The sequence below is a fragment of the Phyllobates terribilis genome, unplaced genomic scaffold (assembly GCF_046119375.1).
Source record: "Phyllobates terribilis strain yellow unplaced genomic scaffold, ASM4611937v1 Scaffold_9__5_contigs__length_417890890, whole genome shotgun sequence".
In the NCBI taxonomy this organism is placed as follows: domain Eukaryota; kingdom Metazoa; phylum Chordata; class Amphibia; order Anura; family Dendrobatidae; genus Phyllobates; species Phyllobates terribilis.
In genome coordinates, this window is record NW_027362769.1 from 138562068 (window position 1) to 138581874 (window position 19807).

The 19807-nt window shown below is 43.5% G+C and overlaps 1 protein-coding gene across 1 annotated transcript in view; it reads left to right on the forward strand.

The window, feature by feature from the left end:
* DPP4 (dipeptidyl peptidase 4) overlaps positions 1 to 19807 on the forward strand; it is a 108916-nt gene that overhangs the window by 76766 nt on the left and 12343 nt on the right. Inside the window, exons 16-22 of the mRNA XM_073647055.1 lie at positions 448 to 495; positions 1218 to 1339; positions 4780 to 4827; positions 5986 to 6084; positions 13891 to 13960; positions 17209 to 17403; positions 18205 to 18259. Coding sequence (XP_073503156.1) covers positions 448 to 495; positions 1218 to 1339; positions 4780 to 4827; positions 5986 to 6084; positions 13891 to 13960; positions 17209 to 17403; positions 18205 to 18259 — 637 coding nt within the window. The remainder of the gene's footprint in view (positions 1 to 447; positions 496 to 1217; positions 1340 to 4779; positions 4828 to 5985; positions 6085 to 13890; positions 13961 to 17208; positions 17404 to 18204; positions 18260 to 19807) is intronic.

Below are 19807 nucleotides of genomic sequence, written 5' to 3' on the forward strand. Positions count from 1 at the left end.
CGCTAAGTGTGACGGGGCCTTAAGACGAGACTTAATAGCTGCCTACAAATATCTTAAGGGATGTCACAGTGGAGAGAGATCATCCTTATTCACATAGAAACACGAGAAGCAATGGAGTGAAACTGAAAGGGAGAAGATACAGATTAGATATTAGAAAAAACTTTTTGACAGTGAGGGTGATCAATGATGGAACAGCCTGCCACGAGAGGTGGTGAGTTCTCCTTCAATGGAAGTCTTCAAGCAGAGGATGGACAGAGATGGTTTAGTGAATACTGCATTGAGCAGGGGGTTGGACACGATGACCCTGGAGCTCCCATCCAACTCTTAACATCCCATGATTCCCTGTATAGAAGTTTCTCAAGGACTTGTTTTTACTAGTGAATACATTTTATAGCAATAAGGCTTTTTTTAGAGAGAGAAAGGGATTAATAATGTTTCTCCTTTTAGATATTATATAAGTAATGAAGAAGCTCCGTCAAAAAGACATCTCTACAAGTAAGATTTTTTACTTACTGTAACAATTTATTGGCTCCATAAAATATGGAAAATGCAGATTATAACTAGAAAAAAAAAATTCATTGCATTACATCTTAAAAATGTTCATAAGAACTTAAAAAAAAACTAAAGGCTATGGTCATGTTTGCAACTTATTGCTCAAAGGAAAAATCTCCTACACTTTTATGTATACAGATCATATGCAGACCTGTGTGTCTCCATGATTACAGAGTATGAAACCTCTGTATTATGATCCTGAAGCCATACTATCTTACATTTGTCCTCTACTTCTTGCTTGTAAACAGTTGGTAGATTAGCAAAAAGTAGGAGGCAGGTAGAAAACATTATGACTGCAAGATCAGACTACGCAGGGTTTGTTTGTAGTCTGTAACTATGGAGACACATAGAATTGAATTGAAACTGTATTCACGAAACATTAAGACTTTCTGCATGGTTTCTTCATTTTTATTTATTTATTTATTTATCTATTTTATTTTTGTTTTATTTTTTTTGCACTGGAGAAATAAAAAAATGATCGTAAAAGTGGGCAATGCATGCAATTTTTTTTTTGTTCGTATGTTTTTGGCAATGAATGGAGAAACATAATATGAAAATGGACAATTTAACTCTCAATGCGCCTGATCATTTCAACCTGTGTCCATATAACAATGTAAACGATTATGCACTGATAGGACTTTACATTAAAAAAATCTTCTTTACAGGATGAAGTTGGTTGGCCCTTACACCACTGAATGTGTGACCTGTAAACTGCTTCCTGACAGATGCCAACAGTATTCTGCATATTTTAGCAAAGGTGGAAAATATTATTCACTAAATTGCAATGGTGAGTTCTGTATACCTACCTTCATTCAGTTTTCAGCTTCTTTAAAAATATGTTATCATTCTGTATAAGTTAATTATATATATATTAGCATGTAAACTTTAGGTTATAATTTATGTTAAGTCCAAGGGGGGATTCTTCTCTGGGAACACGTACTTCTTCCCCTGCATGAGATTAACCAATCATAAGCAGGCAGAAACATGCTGTGTAAAAAAAATAACACGTCGCCTTCCCCCCCACATACATAATAGTTTAGAGCAGGTTTCTCAGTATGAGACCTGTAATGACAGACAGTCTGCTCTACTCACTGGTCTCACTACAGAGCTGTATGCGATTACAAAATTCTGGGAACAGAGCACAGATGAGTGTGATTGCATATGACGCGCCCCCTGGGCCTGTGTGTGCGGGGAATACCCGGAGCCGGATCGCTGGGGGTTGTAGTCTCCGTGGCGTGGACCCGGTCCGTGCCCAGGGTGGTCAATTCAGTGGCAGTCTTATTAGTGAGATAATAGTCCGACTACGCCACCCGTGGATTGCGGTCAGTGGGGGCCGCCGCTGCAAGGCAGACCGCTGAGGCCGGTGTTATGTGTGCAGCTAAGAATGGGATGACTCCCCACGGGAGAAGTATAGCCTCAGGGCAGTTAGTGTGGATGATGGGAGTGATGGTGCACGAGCGTCCCAGCACTGGTAGTGCTGGTGCGGCGAAGAAGCACAGAGACGTGTGGTTGCAGTTTCCAATGCTTTACTCAGTTCTTTACTGGTCCTAGTCACCTCGGTACCGGCGGTGACTGCCCAAGCCGTGCTGCGTCCACCAGCAAGGGGCTCGACCAACTCCCAGGCAATTCCAGAGCGTGGCACAGGGCTGCCTTCTCTTCCCTTCTCTGGCCGTGCCCCACCAGTGACTCTACGTTTGTCCGGCTGCCTCGGGCCTTCTCTTGGTACGCTAATCTCTGCGTCCCTGACCCTATGTGGTGTGCCTTCCTGGTAGGTGTAGTGAGGGGTCGCACCGAGATATAGTCACGACCGCCGGTCTTTGGCTGAGGATTAGTCACCTCCACCAATTTGGGATCCGGTACCCTGTTCTGCCAACCCGTCACCCGCAATCTCCTGGGCCTATGGGGTTCCTTCTTCTCTCGTGTCTCTGGGCCTCTCTTAATGTGCTGTTCCTTGTTTCCTTTCTCTTCTGTTCCTGTTCTCTCTGCTGTTTCTGGCCTCCACTCCAGGTCTGCCTCGTGGAGCTGGGCCCAGACTGAGCCACAGCTCCCTGTCAGCCCTCTCTGGCTGAACTCCTCTCTGTACAGACTCCCCGGACTGAACACTGTTCTAAGATGGTGCCCACCTTATATACCTCCCTCTATGTGTGAGCCCAGGTGGCTAGCAACCAATGGGCTCCTACCTTTGCCCAGAGACCCACCCCTATCTGCTCCTACACCACTGGGTTTTCCTCCCCCTCCCCACTCCAGTCAGGGACAGATGCTGTCGTGCCTGCACTTCTGTCTCGTGGGAGCACCGTTGAGCTGTCCCTCGGAAATGGGGTGTGTGTGTGGTGCATGCAGCCTACCGAGTCCTGGTCCACAATCCATCCTTACCCGGGATTGGAATATCACACCTCTGGTTTGAGGTGCAATACCCCTGTAGCAGCCGAGCCCTCGGGGTGCTACACATACACTTTTGCAGCTTTCATCTCACAGCAGTCATTGTGGGGGAGAGGAATACATCAGAGCTGAGCTTTGTCTCATTACAAACAGGTTTATAGCTGCAACTTTCCTCTCACAGTGCTGTAAATTCTGCTGTTCTTCCTCCCCCTCCACACTGAATGCCATGAGATTAAAGCTAAAGGTATTAGCAATCTCTTCTCTGCTCCCTCTCCCAACCCCTTAATTGTAATCACACAGCTGTGCAGTGAGATCAGTGAAAAGAGCAGACTGCCATTACATGTCTCACACTGAGAAACCTGCTCTAAGCTATTGTGGGTGCGTGTTATTTTCCCCCTGTATGTTGCTGTCTGCTTGTGATTGGACAGCTTCATGTAGGGGAAGCAGTACACACCCCCAGAGAAGAATCTCTGGTAATGCTCACTTGGGCTTAGTTTAGATTTTATCTTAAACTTTACAAGCTAATATCTCTGCAACAGAGAGAAGGAATTAAACAATAATAACTATGTTTTACTCAGCTCTGCAGCCCCTATTCCATGACGTGGCCAGTTGCTCAGACTTGTGAAAGGTCCTCTTTAAATGTCATTTAAGCATTGTAATGGTGTTTTTATGTACATTTCAGCTTCTTTGCCCATTCACCCTTCCAAAACAGAAAAAAATAAATAAAAACATAAAAACCCAATGAAAATTATCACCTAAAAATGGCAAAATTGCAACAAAGCAGTTGTGAAATGCACAATTTTTTGGTGAAGAGGAAACTGTTCAAAGTGTCCAGCAGGTCACATCAAATTTATCATTACATACGTGCATTTTGATAAAATTTGATGCAGTTTGTGCTATTTTCACCATCTCAAAATATGATGCATTATACAATATCTGATCTTTCTCATAATATATTATAGACTTGTATTTGGTTGTTAAAGAATTTTTCAGAGCTATAACATTGATGATCTATCTATAAGATAGGTTAAAAATGAAAAAACGCAGGCTAAATTTTTTCATTTTTGTATATTTAGGTTGTTGGGTCGCAACCTGTAGACTGGCACTTTTTCTTTAAGATAAGACATCCAACTTTGGACACCCCCAGCATCAGGGGGGTGCCAGCAATCAGATCCCCACCTATCCTAGGAATAGGTCATCAGTAGGGTTGAGCGAGTATGTTCTGTCTGAGTATGCTCGGGCCGATCTCCGAGTATTTACAGCTGCTCGGTGATAAGGTTGAATCGCTCCCGTGTGCATGATTTGCAACTGTTTGACAGCTTTATTACATGGGAGGAATGTGTAAAAAATAGACATTCCTCACATGTAATAAAGCTGTCAAACAGTTGCAAATTATGCACACGGGAGCGATTCAACCTTATCACCGAGCAGCTGTAAATACTCGGAGCTCGGCCCGAGCATCCTCAGCGAAAGGGTTAATAGAACATACTCGCTCAACACTAGTCATCAGTCTAAAGTTTCTGAAAATTCCTTTATTACATTATCTATAGCACTTCAATTTACAGAGGTGTAACTATAGTGGGTGCAGGAATTGCAGTCACACCTGGACCCTGACTTGGCTCAAAATTTCCCTTTAATGAGAAGACCAATACTATTAAAATTGTGGGTCCTGTTGGAGATTTTGCATTGGGACTCACGAGCTTTAAGTTACACCATTTTCTATTAAAAATTGTTAATTAGAAAAATTCATTGGGATCAATCTAATAGAATGAATACTCCAAATATCTGTACAATTTTGAACTTTTTAAATTAGCTTATCTATATATTTTATGCCTCTTTATTGACTAGGTCCAGGAATCCCTTACTATACTCTTCACAGCAGCGGCAATGATTCACGTAAGATAAGATTCTTTTCTCTAGAATGCATAACTAACCATACTGTATGTAAGAGACATTACTGCCTAAAGATCGATAGGTCCCATATTCAGGCCAAGGAGCGAATGTTCTTTTCTCATTCTTACACTCTTCCATTGCTGTATACAATAAATACTAAGGCTGCGTGCCCACTATGCGTTTTTCAAGCGTTTTTGCCACAGCGAAAACACTTAAAAAACGCTTGGTGATACGTGCCCCATGGTCCTCAATGATAATCCGCGTGTGCTGTGCACAAGCTGCGGAAATTTCCGCTGCGGATTATCATTGCGGAAAAATACGCAGCACGTCCATTATTTTGGCGGACAAGCAGCGTAATTGCCGCCATTGACTTGCATTGAATCTCTTAATATCCGCATGAATACATGTGCACATGCGGATATTAAGCGATTCAATGTGGGGAAGGTACCCGGGTCTGGAGAAGAGGAGACTCTCCTCCAGACCCGGATACCATAGTACCTGGAAAAAAAAAAGAATTTCAAATAAAAAATAAACATTATACTCACCTTCTGATGGCCCCCGGTCTCCTGCATGATCCGTCCTTGTTCTCCGGCGGCTCGCGATGGTGTAAAAGGACCTTCCATGACGTTATTTAGTCATGTGACAGGTCACGCGATCGCGTGACCTGTCACATGACTAAATGACGTCATGGAAGGTCCTTTTACACCATCACGAGCCCAGGGGAGCCAGGACGGATCATGCAGGAGACCGGGGGCCATCAGAAAATGAGTATAATGTTTTTTTGGTTTTTTTTTACCATTTTTATTCTTTTTTTAACTATTAACTTGGTCACACTATATAAATCTATGCCGGTTGCATGGATTTATGTAGTGTGACTAAGTTGTCAAGTACTTTTCCAAGTGATGCTAAAATCGCTTGGAAAAGCGCTTGATAACCCGCATGCAGAAATGCAAGTGAAGAACGCTTCACAAACGCTTCTACCTGGCGGGAAAAACGCATGTAAAATCTGCATTCGTTTTTCCTGCCAGCGAGATGCAGAAAAAATCCGGAGCATTTCTGCTTCGTGGGCACTAGGCCTAAAATAACTAAAAATGTAATTCTTTTTATTATCACAATTAACTATAACAGTCTTTATAAAACATTCTTTTTGTCTTCTTTTAGAAATAAAAGTTTTGGAGAGTAATGATGAATTAGGAGCCCTACTTGAAAACATTCAATTACCTACAAAGGAAAGAAATTTTACCAAAATTAATGGATTTAGTAAGTCTCTACATGTTATCACATTTAAAGTATTTTATCCTCAGGCTTAAAATGAGTTGTAGAGAATTATAAAAACATGTTTGATTTCTTTCAAAAACATTGCCAAACCAGTTCATGGGTTGTGGCTGATATTGCCACTTAGCTCCATTAATGATAATAGAACTAAGCTGCAATACTCCGAACAAACTGAGTACAGTTTATGTAAGAACACAATCTTGTTTTTGTAATACTGTATTACTCCGTTAAAAGGCTTTCCTCATCTTGACATGTTGCTAGGATATAACATTACTTTAAGTTTAGTGGGCTCCGATTTCTGGGACCATAATTTTTTTTAGAAAGCAGAGGCATGTCTAAGGATTCAGCACAGGAGAAGGAAGTTAAACACTTCTGAGTGGGCCCCTATCCACGTAACCATGTTTACAAGTACTATGGCGGTCCCTAATCGTAGCTATAGGGGAACCTCAGCAGATGACTGACTATGCTGTTACTGAAAAAAATCTCTATACGAAGACCAACACTGATGTTACCCCCATATGGTAACATATAGTGGTAGATACCAGTCCTGCAGAACATACAAATGATCACAGTACAGTTATAGATGGTGACTTACAGATTATCTTCTTTCTGATGCAGTCGTTCACTTTCCTAGTATTTTCCATTTGGCCCAGACCAGCACGACAACTTCTCTGACCACAACTCGTCTGCCGAGATTACAACACAGACACATTTGACTTCTCACATATTCAGCACCGTCACCATCTATCCCCAACCTTCAGAAACGCCTCATCCTACTGATACCCCAATACTGAGCCGCTGCTGCCGTATGTGCCCCTATTACTTCACCTGCTCTTTGGCACAATTACAGGACTCCTTTTATTGCTCCACATAATAATGCCACCACTTTGCCCCTTACATAGTAAAATGCCTCTTTTGTCTCCTCTAGAAGGTAAAATTTCCCCCTAGAAAATATTAATGTGCAAGTGTCCTAGGAAATAGTGCCCACATTTTGTACTCTAGAAAGTAATAATGCCCCCTGTGTGCACTTTTAACGATCACAATACTCTGAGCTCCCTTATACACACAGTATGATGGGCCCACAGCTCCCCTATACAAACAGTATGATGGGCCCACATCTCCCCTATACAAACAGTATGATGGGCCCACATCTCACTTATACATACAGTATGATAGGCCCACAGCTCCCCTATACACAAAGTATGATAGGCCCACAGCTCAACTATACACAAAGTATGATAGGCCCACAGCTCTCCTATACACAAAGTATGATAGGCCCACAGCTTCCTTATACACACAGTATGATAAGCCCACAGCTCCCCTATACACACAGTATGATGGGTTCACAGCTTCGCTATACGCACAGTGTGATGGGCCCACAGCTCCCCTATATACAAAGTATGATAGGCCCACAGCTCCCTTATACACAAAGTATGATAGGCCCACAGCTCCCTTATACACACAGTATGATGGGCCCACAGCTCCCCTATACACACAGTATGATGGGCCCACATCTCCCTTATACATACAGTATGATAGGCCCACAGCTCCCCTATACACAAAGTATGATAGGCCCACAGCTCCCCTATACACAACTTATGATAGACCCACAGCTCTCCTATACACAAAGTATGATAGGCCCACAGCTCCCTTATACACACAGTATGATAGGCCCACAGCTCCCCTATACACACAGTATGGCGGGTTCACAGCTTCGCTATATGCACAGTATGATGGGCCCACAGCTCCCCTATACACACAGTATGATGGGCCCACATCTCCCTTATACACACAGTATGATAGGCCCACAGCTCCCTTATACACACAGTATGATAGGCCCACAGCTCCCCTATACACACAGTATGATGGGCCCACATCTCCCTTATACACACAGTATGATAGGCCCACATCTCCCTTATACACACAGTATGATAGGCCCACACCTCCCCTATACACACAGTATGATAGGCCCACAGCTCCCCTATACACATAGTATGATGGGTTCACAGCTTCGCTATACACACAGTATGATGGGTTCATAACTCCACTATACACAATATGAGACCTTCACAGTCCTCCTATACAAAGTGTAATGCCCCCCCCCAAATCATATACATAGTAATCCATAACTCACCAACCCCGGACCTTGATGAGTTTGCCAGCAGACAGCGGCAAGGTGCGGATGGACCAACATGGTGATGCCATCACTCCAGGGTATATATAAGACATCAGAGTCCCGGCACAATTACCTGCAGCCTAAAGAATGTAGAGTGGTTCAGTAGGCAGAACACACTGTATGTCTCTGATCTACTGTAAAGTTTAACTGTACCGTCATGTTGTGCACACCAATACAGTTAAGAATGGCGATTGGTCTGGGAGGGCCCTTCTGAGTGCGGGGTTGGGGGTTACCGCCACCTCTGCCCCTACGGTAGGTATCCTGCTGTTAGAAAGACTAAAGCCCCAATTTACCAATGTGATTGCGCTAGACTGTTGGCATAAAACTCTTTGAAAAGTCACAACATTTTTTTGCATAAAGTGGAGTCGATCAAACATTTTGCGACTTTTGACATTTTCACGCCAGTTTCGCCCCGCTCCACCAAAATGGGTGAAACCAGAGTAGGATGTATGAAACTGGGTTGGAATGGGGCTAGAACGGGGGCGTTATTCCACAGTTCATCTAAGTCATGATGAGTTTTGGCATGCCTTATGCCAGAAATCTTAATACAGTCCTTGACTTGAACAAGATTTGTGGTGAAGCGAACATTTTAATGAATCAGACGCCTCTGACTCCAGCACAGCCCCTCTTTAAGATTAGAGTGAAAAACGCCGGTCTTGATGAATGGGGGCCAAAATTTTCCTTACACTACAGTGCTCCTGAGTCATGACTATCTGATGGTGCAAGGAACTGCAGCAGCCCATTCAACTTAAAAGGGTTGTCCACTATTCGGACAACCCCTTCTCAATCAGCATGTTTGCTCCCATTAAAATAGCAATACTGATACTCACCTCCGCTACTGGCACCATTCCAGCAATGTCGGCACTCGCTCTGCTGGGGGTCACGTGATGTTGTTACGTTACGAGAGTCCTCCGTCCAATCAGTGCTGGCTTCTCTCTCCCCACCTTCGGATGAGTCAAAAATCAAGAGGATGTCAGAGCTGCGGCTGGCCACACACTTCCTCTTGATTATTGATTCGTCCATAGGTTGGAAGAGAGAAGCCAGCGCTGATTGGACGGAGGGCTTGCATGACATAACAATTTCACATGAGCCCTGGGAGAGCGAGTACCAACACTGCTTGAATGGCTTCAGTAGCGGAGGTGAGTATAAGTGTTGTTATTTTAATGGGGGCAAACATGCTGATTGAGAAGGGGTTGTCCGAGTAGTGGACAACACCTTTAAGTTGAATGGGCTGCTGCAGTTCCTTCCACCTCTAGAACGGTGCCAGCAGCAGAAGTGAATAGTGTTGTTATTTTAATGGGGGCAAACATGCTGACTGAAAAGGGGTTGTCGAAGTAATGGACAATCCCTTTTTAAGGGATTCTCCACTACTTTAAAAGTAAATAAAAAAAATAGCCATGGTACTGCCTCCGAACTAGTGTTGAGCGAATTTGTTCAGCATTCCAAATTCGGGTTCGTGTTCGGGGTTCCGGCTTGTTCGCGCCAAAAAATCAGCTCCGCCCACGAACATCCCTGATTTTCCACGCTGTCACACTGATAACATCAGGGATGTTCATGGGCGGAGCCGATTTTTTGGCGCGAACAAGCCGGAACCCCGAACACGAACCCGAATTTGAAATGCTGAACAAATTCGCTTAACACTACTCCTGACATCAACATCTGGGATGAAACATCACACTACAGTCAATCAGTGACTGTCAGAATGTGAAAGCTGCATCCGAGCAGCTTGGCTGCATTGGTCCCATGACATGCCCTGTCAGACGTTGCCCGATGTGGTGGGTGGTTGGGGTTTCTCTCCGGAAGGGAATAACAGTTGTAATGCAGCGGCTTGCTGCATTGCTAAAATGCCCAGGGGGTGTGTTCTGGCTGGCAATTTACCTCCCCTTCAGGTGACTGATCACATGACTGTGACATCATCACAGGTCCTGTGTGCACAGAAGGATATATAAATCCTAGTGGTTTTGAAACAGAGAGAGAGAGGCCTGGTGAGGCAAGAAGCCTGGTCCCTGTGTCTGGGACTCCACTAGCCTGGAAGGCGGAGGCTGGATCCCTGTGCCAGGGATACCAGTAGCCTTGGAAGGCAAGAGGCCTGGTCCCTGTGTCTGGGACTCCACTAGCCTGGAAGGCAAGAGGCTGGATGCCTGTGTCTGGGATACCAGTAGTCTTGGAAGGCAAGAGGTCTGGTCCCTGTGTCTGGGACTCCACTAGCCTGGAAGGCAAGAGGCTGGATCCCTGTGATCTCCAGAGGGCAGAGATGTGCCTTAAGGATAGAATCTGCAGGATGGAGGAGTCTATCGGAGAAGGGAGGTATGAAGCCAATGCCTCTTCGAATAATGCGAGCTTGGGTGATTCGGTGGATGTAAGAGCCGAGATAAGGGAGCTCAATGAGTCGCTACAAGCCCATTTGAAGCAAGAGAAGCTTGAGAGACTGGCTGTCGAGAGCCGAGTGGGCGCATTGGAGACAGAGAAGTCTGAGAGAATTCTGCTGATAAAGGAGCAGTTGAAGCAGGAAGAGCTTCAGAGATGGGTTGCTGAGAGGCGAGTAGCTGAGCTAGAGGAAGAAGTTGTCGAGCTCAAAGGTCGCCTGGCAAAGTACTAATCAGTGAAAGAGGATTCCTTGGAGAAGGAGAAGGGCAAACTAATTGCACTTAATCCTTTAAACCATGAGACGGTGGACCTGATGAGAGCTGAGAGAGTTTTAAAAGAAGATAAGTATGAAATGGAAGTGGTCAAGACGAGAATTCTTGAGTTCATAGCTGTGAGTCAGCTCAGGGGAAGAATACTGGGTGAAGAAGCTGAAAGTCAGTTGTCCCTGAAACCTGAGCCGGATGATCATCTGGAAACCATTGGTGAGACAGAAACGTCTTGGTACAAGTGCCTCATAGATGTACCCGAAGATTTGAGAGAAGAATGCACCAGAGAGTTAGTGCATGAAGAGTTTAAGAAGGCCGTGGGAGCCTGTAAGGTGTACTCGACCTCAGAAGCTAAACAGCTGGTGGTCCTGTCCACAACCGAAGTCACAGTGAAGAGCGTGGCTGGCTATCCTAAGTGACATGAACTAGCAATGTGTTCGCACAAAGCGGTTTGTCCGGTTGAAGACGGAACAAGCCATTAGACAACTGGAGCTTATGAGAAAATCTCAAAGTCTGCGGGAAGAGGTCATCCGGGTGCCTCATGCTTTGGTAAGAAAGCTCATTGGAAGAAATGGCCGAACCATGCAAATGATGGTAAAGAAGACTGGTGTGATGAAAGTAAGCAGTCCACGTGATCGTCAGGACTGGATACCAGATGAAGACGGCATGGTGTCATTCTCCGCTGTCGAAGCGGAAGAAAATCTTTCATATGTATGCATGCTGATGGAGTACCGAGTGACCTACCTGCGAGAGGTAGAACAGTTGAATCTCGCCAGACTGTGAATGGAAAGACAGCATCGTCTGAGCAGAAGAAGATGGCAGCCGTCTATAAACTGTGAGACCAGACAGAGAAAGAGCCCTTCAAATAATAGGACGGCTACAGTAGAAGTTAGAGACCTTTCAAGATTTCCTGAGGATAGTGGGCGTGGGTTTAGAGGTAGTGAGACCTCCAGTAACTCAGGTCTGAGAGGCCCATACAAACGACCCAATAGAGTACAGGACAGCACAAAGTCAGACCTGACCTTAGATACAAGGACACGTGAGTCACACTGGGTTGCGACTCGGAAATGTGATTTGACAAAGTTAGTGACAATGACAGATGGTAGGTCCCTAAGGAATGGGCTAATGTTGATGACTAATGTTCCAGGGGCTGAGCAGCGCAATTGTCAAGTACATGGTCTCTGTGTGAACCGTGGGTTATAATGTGATTGTGTATATTATGTGTTCAACCCCACAAGTTTGAACAGGGGGGGGGTATGTAATGCAGCGGCTTGCTGCATTGCTAAAATGCCCAAGGGGGTGTTCTGGCTGACAATTTACCCCCCCCTCAGATGACTGATCACATGACTGTGACATCATCACAGGTCCTGTGTGCACAGAAGGATATATAAATCCTGGTGGTTTTGAAACAGAGAGAGAGAGAGGCCTGGTGAGGCAAGAAGCCTGGTCCCTGTGTCTGGGACTCCACTAGCCTGGAAGGCAGAGGCTGGATCCCTGTGTCTGGGATAACAGTAGCCTTGGAAGGCAAGAGGCCTGGTCCCTGTGTCTGGGACTCCACTAGCCTGGAAGGCAAGAGGCTGGATCCCTGTGTCTGGGATACCAGTAGTCTTGGAAGGCAAGAGGCCTGGTCCCTGTGTCTGGGACTCCACTAGCCTGGAGGGCAAGAGGCTGGATCCCTGTGTCTGAGATACCAGTAGCCTTAGAAGGCACGTGGCCTGAAGACCACGGCTGGGGAGCCTTAAAGCCACAGCTGTGGCAGAACAGAGCTGATAGAAGTAGTTGAGACCGGGCAAAGGTAAATCGGCGCGTTAAGTGAATATTGATGCTGTACCTTGCTGAAGTCTGTATCTGAAGCCAAGCGGGCATAGCTGCCACTAAAAAGGCTCTAGGATATTACGTGTGTAACATTCCTGCTAGCCACTGAGATGGACTATGTTATAAGTAGTTTATGAGGCGTTATAAACAGTTTATGAGGTGTAATAAACTGCTGGATTTCATATTACCGGAAAACGTTGCATGTGTGCTTTAATTGACCCGGTGATGCGAGTGCCCTCAGTGTGATGAATAGCGCTGCCTTACACAGTGAAGAGGATAGCTGCCACTGCAATAAAAAGGCACATCTGGAGACTTAATTTGAGGCAAGGGATACACTTTGTGCACTAATAGCCTAAGTTATAGGTACTGACAAAGACAAACCATTTGAAATGCTTTATTTTGAGAAGCGCACAATGGGTTTGGTGCTTTTAGATGTGTCTTAAATGGTAACTAAACGTGGAAATATTTTTTCATTGTTTAAAACCGTTGATCATTAAAGGGCCATGTCACGAAATTTCTGAAACCAAGGGGTAGAAGTACTTAGCTTATCCTTGAGAGTGAGCAGGGCAGTGTGCAGACCCCTATACTTTCTACCGCTCTGCTTACAATCAAGAATAAGCCCAGGGATCCTGGGTTATTGCCTATTGGTTTTCCAGATGAAGACCCCTACCCATCAACTCTACTAAACAGGAGCCATAAAAAATGTTTGCAAGTTCATGTAGCATTGATGTGATTCTGCTCCCAGATCTAAGAATAAATCCACATTTCATGGCTGCTGCTCCATTTGTGGAGTGCTTTTCTTTAAGTGGCACTCTTCCCTGACTGCAGTGAGGCAGCTTTATCTCAGACATACTATCCTTTCTTACACTTTATCCTGCAAGATCAATTACAGAGCTGCATGTGACACTGGAGAAAGGAGACGCACCGGGTGGTGGTAAGTGGCCGTCGCTCTTAGTAAGACCATGAGGATGGTACTATGGGGACATATGCATTTCTCTCTGAGCATTGCTAGAAATTTATGTTGTATTGTGTGTGACCAAGACTGATAATAGGAGGTAAATCTAAAGCATTGAAAGACCGGAAATCATTAGTATCTATCCGGTCTATACGTGGCAGTGCCTTCTAGATCTACATTCATAAGAAAACTATATCATTTTCTTCTTTCAGATTTGTGGTATCAGTTGACTTTGCCTCCTCACTTCGACAAATCAAAGAAATACCCTCTACTGATTGATGTGTAAGTGCTCCGCATGCGCAATATATTCTGCATTACTGCGTCTGTACTTAACATTTATTTTCAAATATGTATTGAAATAATAAAGTCTAAATGAATCTAAACAATTATTTCTATCATCAAAAGTTAGTAAAGGTTAGATGACAACTTTCTGATGGAAAGGGGATCCTGTGATCCCAAAAATGGGACTTTAAAAAGCCCCATTGGAATAGAGCAGCTCTTGTGCATGGATTCCACTGCTCCATTTATTATCCCTGAGACTGTCGGAGGGAGGGAGCCACGCTTTGCCCAAAGAGAATAAATAGGGTTGCATTTCAGACCCCCATTTTCGGGATTGGTGGGATTCCCAGCAGTTGGGCCCCCAAGAATCCCAAAGTTATCACCTATCAACTGGATAGATGATGATAACTTTTGATGATGGGAACAATCCTTTAATGGGTCTCATGAGACAAGTCCTTTCAAAAAGAAGTCATCTGATCGCTGCTTCTGCTTCTCGTATCCCTAGATGTCCTCTAGAAGACAATGAGGGGATTCTTCCATGAATTCCATATAGTGTAATAGTGCATATGAAAATGGGCTGTCCTGATAGCAAAACCCATATCCTTGCTTTAATTGATGTATACGTATATTACAGGTGACAAGATGTAATCTAACCCACTGTTTCGGAGCAGATTTTGCAGTTCATGCATGACCTTTATTTACCCCCCAAAAAATGATGGGTTAATGGGAAAGGGGTCTGTCAGGTAATGGTGGTATCCGTTGTATAGCAGTATGGCTTCTGTTCATAACAATATCCATAACACCCCTGTGAACCAAGCCTTAGTTTTAGGGCTCATTCAGACATCAGTTTTATCCGTGCTTTTCACAGACGCAATTCATACTTCTTAGAGCCTATGGCGCTGTTCACACCACTCTGTATGTTTGAGGATAGAGTGGTTCGCCCCTAATCATCGAGACAGATGCAGTTTTGATCCAAGTCTTGGCTCAATGCAAGCCCATGAATCCGTGATAAGATCAGACAGCACTCAGATGCCATCCGTGTGTTGTCCATTTGTCATGGACTGTTTGATAGGAGAAGCTTGAGAAACCTACAGCAGCTTTTTTTTTTCATTGGAGAAAATCTGATTAAATGGTGCCCAAATTCTGATGGTGAAAACTAACACTGAAAAAACTCTGTGATGAAACGCTGTTAAAAAATACTGATTAAACTCAGACATTTTTGCCAACAAGAAAACTCACCAACGTCTGAGGGAGCCCTTAAATTTATTCCAACCTTAACCAGCACAGACAATGGGTGCCAGTAAATATCTTGTCATACCTTACATTGCCCACACATGCAAGTACTGAATGGTTGCTGGAAGAGCATTAAGCATTTATGCTGTCCTAGAAAAGTGATTTATACTCGCAGATGTGCCTTTCCTTACCTTTCCTCTTGTCTCCTGAAGTATCCAGAGATGAGTGGTGCAAAACAATCAGTTTTGAAAAAAAAAACATGACCTTGCGATACTCTATTGGGAGATCTTTATGCTACAGTGCCTTGTGAAAGGATTTGGCCCCCTTGAACTTTTTTACCTTTTGCCACATTTCTGGCTTCAAACATAAAGATATAAAATTCTAATTTTTTTGGGAAGAATCAACAACAAGTGGGACACAATCGTGAAGTGGAATGAAATTTATTGGATATTTTACACTTTTTTAACAAATTAAAAACTGAAAAGTGGGGCGTGCAATATTATTCGGCCCCCTTGAGTTAATACTTTGTAGCGCCACCTTTTGCTGCGATTACAGCTGCAAGTCGCTTGGGGTATGTCTCTATCAGTTTTGCACATCGAGAGGTTGAAATTCCTGCCCATTCTTCCTTGCAAAACAGCTCGAGCTCATTGAGGTTGGATGGAGGGCGTTTGTGAACAGCAGTTTTCAGCTCTTTCCACAGATTCTCGATTGGATTCAGGTCTGGACTTTGACTTGGTCATTCTAACACCTGAATACTTTTATTTTTTAACCATTCCATTGTAGATTTTGCTTTATGTTTGGGATCGTTGTCTTGTTGGATGATAAATCTCCATCCCAGTCTCAGGTCTTTTGCAGACTCCAACAGGTTTTCTTCCAGAATGGTCCTGTATTTGGCTCTGTCCATCTTCCCATCAATTTTAACCATCTTCCCTCTCCCTGCTGAAGAAAAGCAGGCCCAAACCCTGATGCTGCCACCACCTTGTTTGACAGTGGGGATGGTGTTTGGAGGGTGATGAGCTGTGTTGCTTTTACGCCAAACATATCGTTTTGCATTGTGCCAAAAAGTTCGATTTGGGTTTCATCTGACCAGAGCACCTTATTCCACATGTTTGGTGTCTCCCAGGTGGCTTGTGGCAAACCTCAAACAACACTTTTTATGAATATCTTTGATAAATGGCTTTCTTCTTGCCACACTTCCATAAAGGCCAGATTTGTGCAGTGTACGACTGATTGTTCTCCTATGGACAGACTCTCCCACCTCAGCTGTAGATCTCTGCAGTTCATCCAGAGTGATCATGGGCCTTTTGGCAGCATCTCTGATCAGTCTTCTCCTTGTTCGAGATGAAAGTTTAGAGGACGGCCGGGTCTTGGTAGATTTGCAGTGGTCTGATACTCCTTCCATTTCAATATGATCGCTTGCACAGTTCTCCTTGAGATGTTTAAAACTTGAGAAATCTTTTTGTATCCAAATCCGGCTTTAAACTTCGCCACAACAGTATCTCGGATCTGCCTGGTGTGTTCCTTGGTCTTCATGATGCTCTCTGCACTTGAAACAGACCCCTGAGACTATCACAGAGCAGGTGCATTTATACGGAGACTTGATTACACACAGGTGGATTCTTTTTATCATTACCAGTCATTTAGGACAACATTGGATCATTCAGAGATCCCCACTGAACTTCTGCACTGAAAGTAAAGGGGCGGAATAATATTGCACGCCCCACTTTTCAGTTTTTAATTTGTTAAAAAAGTTTAAAATATCCAATAAATTTCGCTCCACTTCACGATTGTGTGCCACTTGTTTTTGATTCTTCCCCAAAAAATTAGAATTTTATATCTTTATGTTTGAAGCCAGAAATGTGGCAAAAGGTAGAAAAGTTCAAGGGGGCCAAATACTTTCACAATGCACTGTATATGTATCCATTTATAACCACCCAGTGGTTGTAGTGTGAATTGCAGCCTGTAGGGGATTTTGTTAGAATGTCATATTCTTCTATCAATGGTGTTTCTCTCTGCAGATACGGGGGTCCTTGCAGTCAGAAGGTTGATCAATATTTCAGACTTAATTGGGCCACCTACCTTGCCAGTACTGAGAAGATTATTGTAGCCAGCTTTGATGGCCGAGGGAGTGGATATCAGGGTGACGAGATTCTTCATCAGTTATATCGAAGACTTGGAACAGTAGAAGTAGCTGATCAGATCCAAGCTGCCAGGTGAGATTATATATTCTTATAATGTTATAGATAAAACTCACATGTCATAGCAACTTCATGGGTGGCCCGGGAACACGAGTGCCAACACGGCTGAAACGGTGCCGACACGGGAGGTGAGTATAAGCTTTTATATTTTAACGGATGTAAACATTCAGATTGAGAAGGGGATGTCCTAGTAGTGGATAACCCCTTTACCTCCATCCTCAGAGTTTCCTTCAGCATTTTCCACATGAGACATACAAGTTTGAAAAGTTTGAAAAGTTTTTAGCTCCCTCTGACTATATAAATATTTAGGGCCCAATTCATCATTTATATTTTTCAGTCGCCTCTCTATTTTTGTCTTGTGGAATTCGTTGCCATTTTTATGCCAATTTCTTCAAAATAGCGCACGTAGTTGATTCATTTTGTGCACATTTTACTAAATGGTGAAAAATTTACACCAAAATGACCTGGTGTACATAAAATCTGAACTGCTAATTAGAAGGTATATTACAACCCATCACGGTCAGGTGCTCTGGATGTGACATCTGACGCTCCACTGGCAAAGTGATATTATATTTGGATTTTTCCCTCCAGTACGTGGCTTTTAACACTTTTAACAGTTGGCCTCATGTTTTAATCCACTAATACTGGGAAGGGATTTGTCCCATCAAATTGTCTGTTCAGGGTCGTCCACTGACCTTGATCTGGCCCTGAATAGTTTTTACAGTGTGTTTTCCTTTTTGACAAGTAACTATTATTATCACTTTAGATTATTCTTTGCCTTTTTAGTTAAATTGTGATGTGTGCTTTCTCATTTAGGCATTTCAAAACTCTGGGATTTGTTGATGAAAAAAGAGTAGCTATTTGGGGATGGGTAAGTTATGAAATACTGTTTTAAAAGTACAGATGGTTAGATTCAAGAGATGAGCGAATCTTCCAAAATTTAATTTGGGCAGATTCGCTCAATTCAGGGAGGAAAATCATTTTGCAAAAATAAGTTTGGAGCAAATCGAATCTGCCAAAAAGGGTTAAAAAAAATAATGAACTTTTATATTCTTCTTTTCTCCACACTCCCCATACCTGACCAGCAGCCGCCACTACTTTCCGCTCCCCCATCCGATCCTTTCATTGGCTCCTTTTTCCCCTTCGACTCTTCCAGCTCCACTGCTAACTTGGTCATTGTTGCTCGTTTCGCCTCCTGTGACAGTATGAGACCAAGTCTGCAGTGGCGGTACCCACCGGAAGCCCCGGGGGCGGAAGAATAAGGAAGAGGAGCCTATGAGAGGACTGGGAAGGGAGTGGTGGCAGAACAGGGGGGCCCAGTGAGAGGTGAATATAACATTTCAGTATTTCGTTAACTCATTCATGGCCCTCAGAATCCTGCAAAATGGTGATCAGACATTTTACTGAATTTGCATGAAACAATTGACCCAAAATTTACATTTGCCTGAATCCACAAAATTTGGGACATTTTGTAAACATTTTTGATTAATTTCTAATCGTTTCGCTCATCTCTATTGATTTCAAAAGAGATATTAAAGAATATGCTACACATGGAAATTGAGAGTCCAAGGTGTTTTAGAGCCCAAAATAAGTCTAAAATAACTTTGGTAATTCTCAACTCAAGATCGAATCGCCATAAGTTTAATAAATATTGTCGTGAAATTATGTAATAAATCTGGAAACTGTAATTGATTTCTACTGGAATTTTTAAAAAATCCGCATTCGGCAAAATGCAGAATTTTCGTAATTCACTTAAGTGGAGATTCTGCAAAATGGCGGCAGTCGGACACTATTTTTACGGACCGTAAAGTTCCATCAAAATGTAAAAAAAAAAAACCTTACCGCTCCACTCTCCGCTCCTTCCTTCCAAGCCGCTCCTCAACATCACCCATCTGGTCCTCTTCGCATCTTCAGATCACCAACACTCGCGTTGAATTACCTGGGGCTTTCACGCTGGGTCGGGGCTTCCAGGATTGATTAAGCCCATGAAGCTTCTTCACATGCACACTTGAAATCATGGCAGATGCTTGCGCAAATCTCTCCCAGGCCTCTTCAGACCAATCCGAGCTGCAGCAACCTGAAGATGCAACGAGGAGCGGACAGGTGACAGTGAAGAGCGAAGGGGTCAGAGAGGAGAACATAAGGATTCTCTCGATTTTTAACATATTACGTTTATTATGTTCTGGGGTTGAGAGAGAGAGACCCCGGAGCATAATAAGGGACATTAAATTCATGGAGAATAACTTCTCCACAAATCGAATTTCCCGGAAAAATATGTGTAAAGAGGCGACTTAGAATTTTTCCTGATCTGCTCATCTGTAGTTATAACCAATTTTTTATACTGTTTGTAGATGGAACACTGATTTGCATACAGTTAAAAAAAATGTAAATGCATTTTGATAAAAATTATTTTCTATGA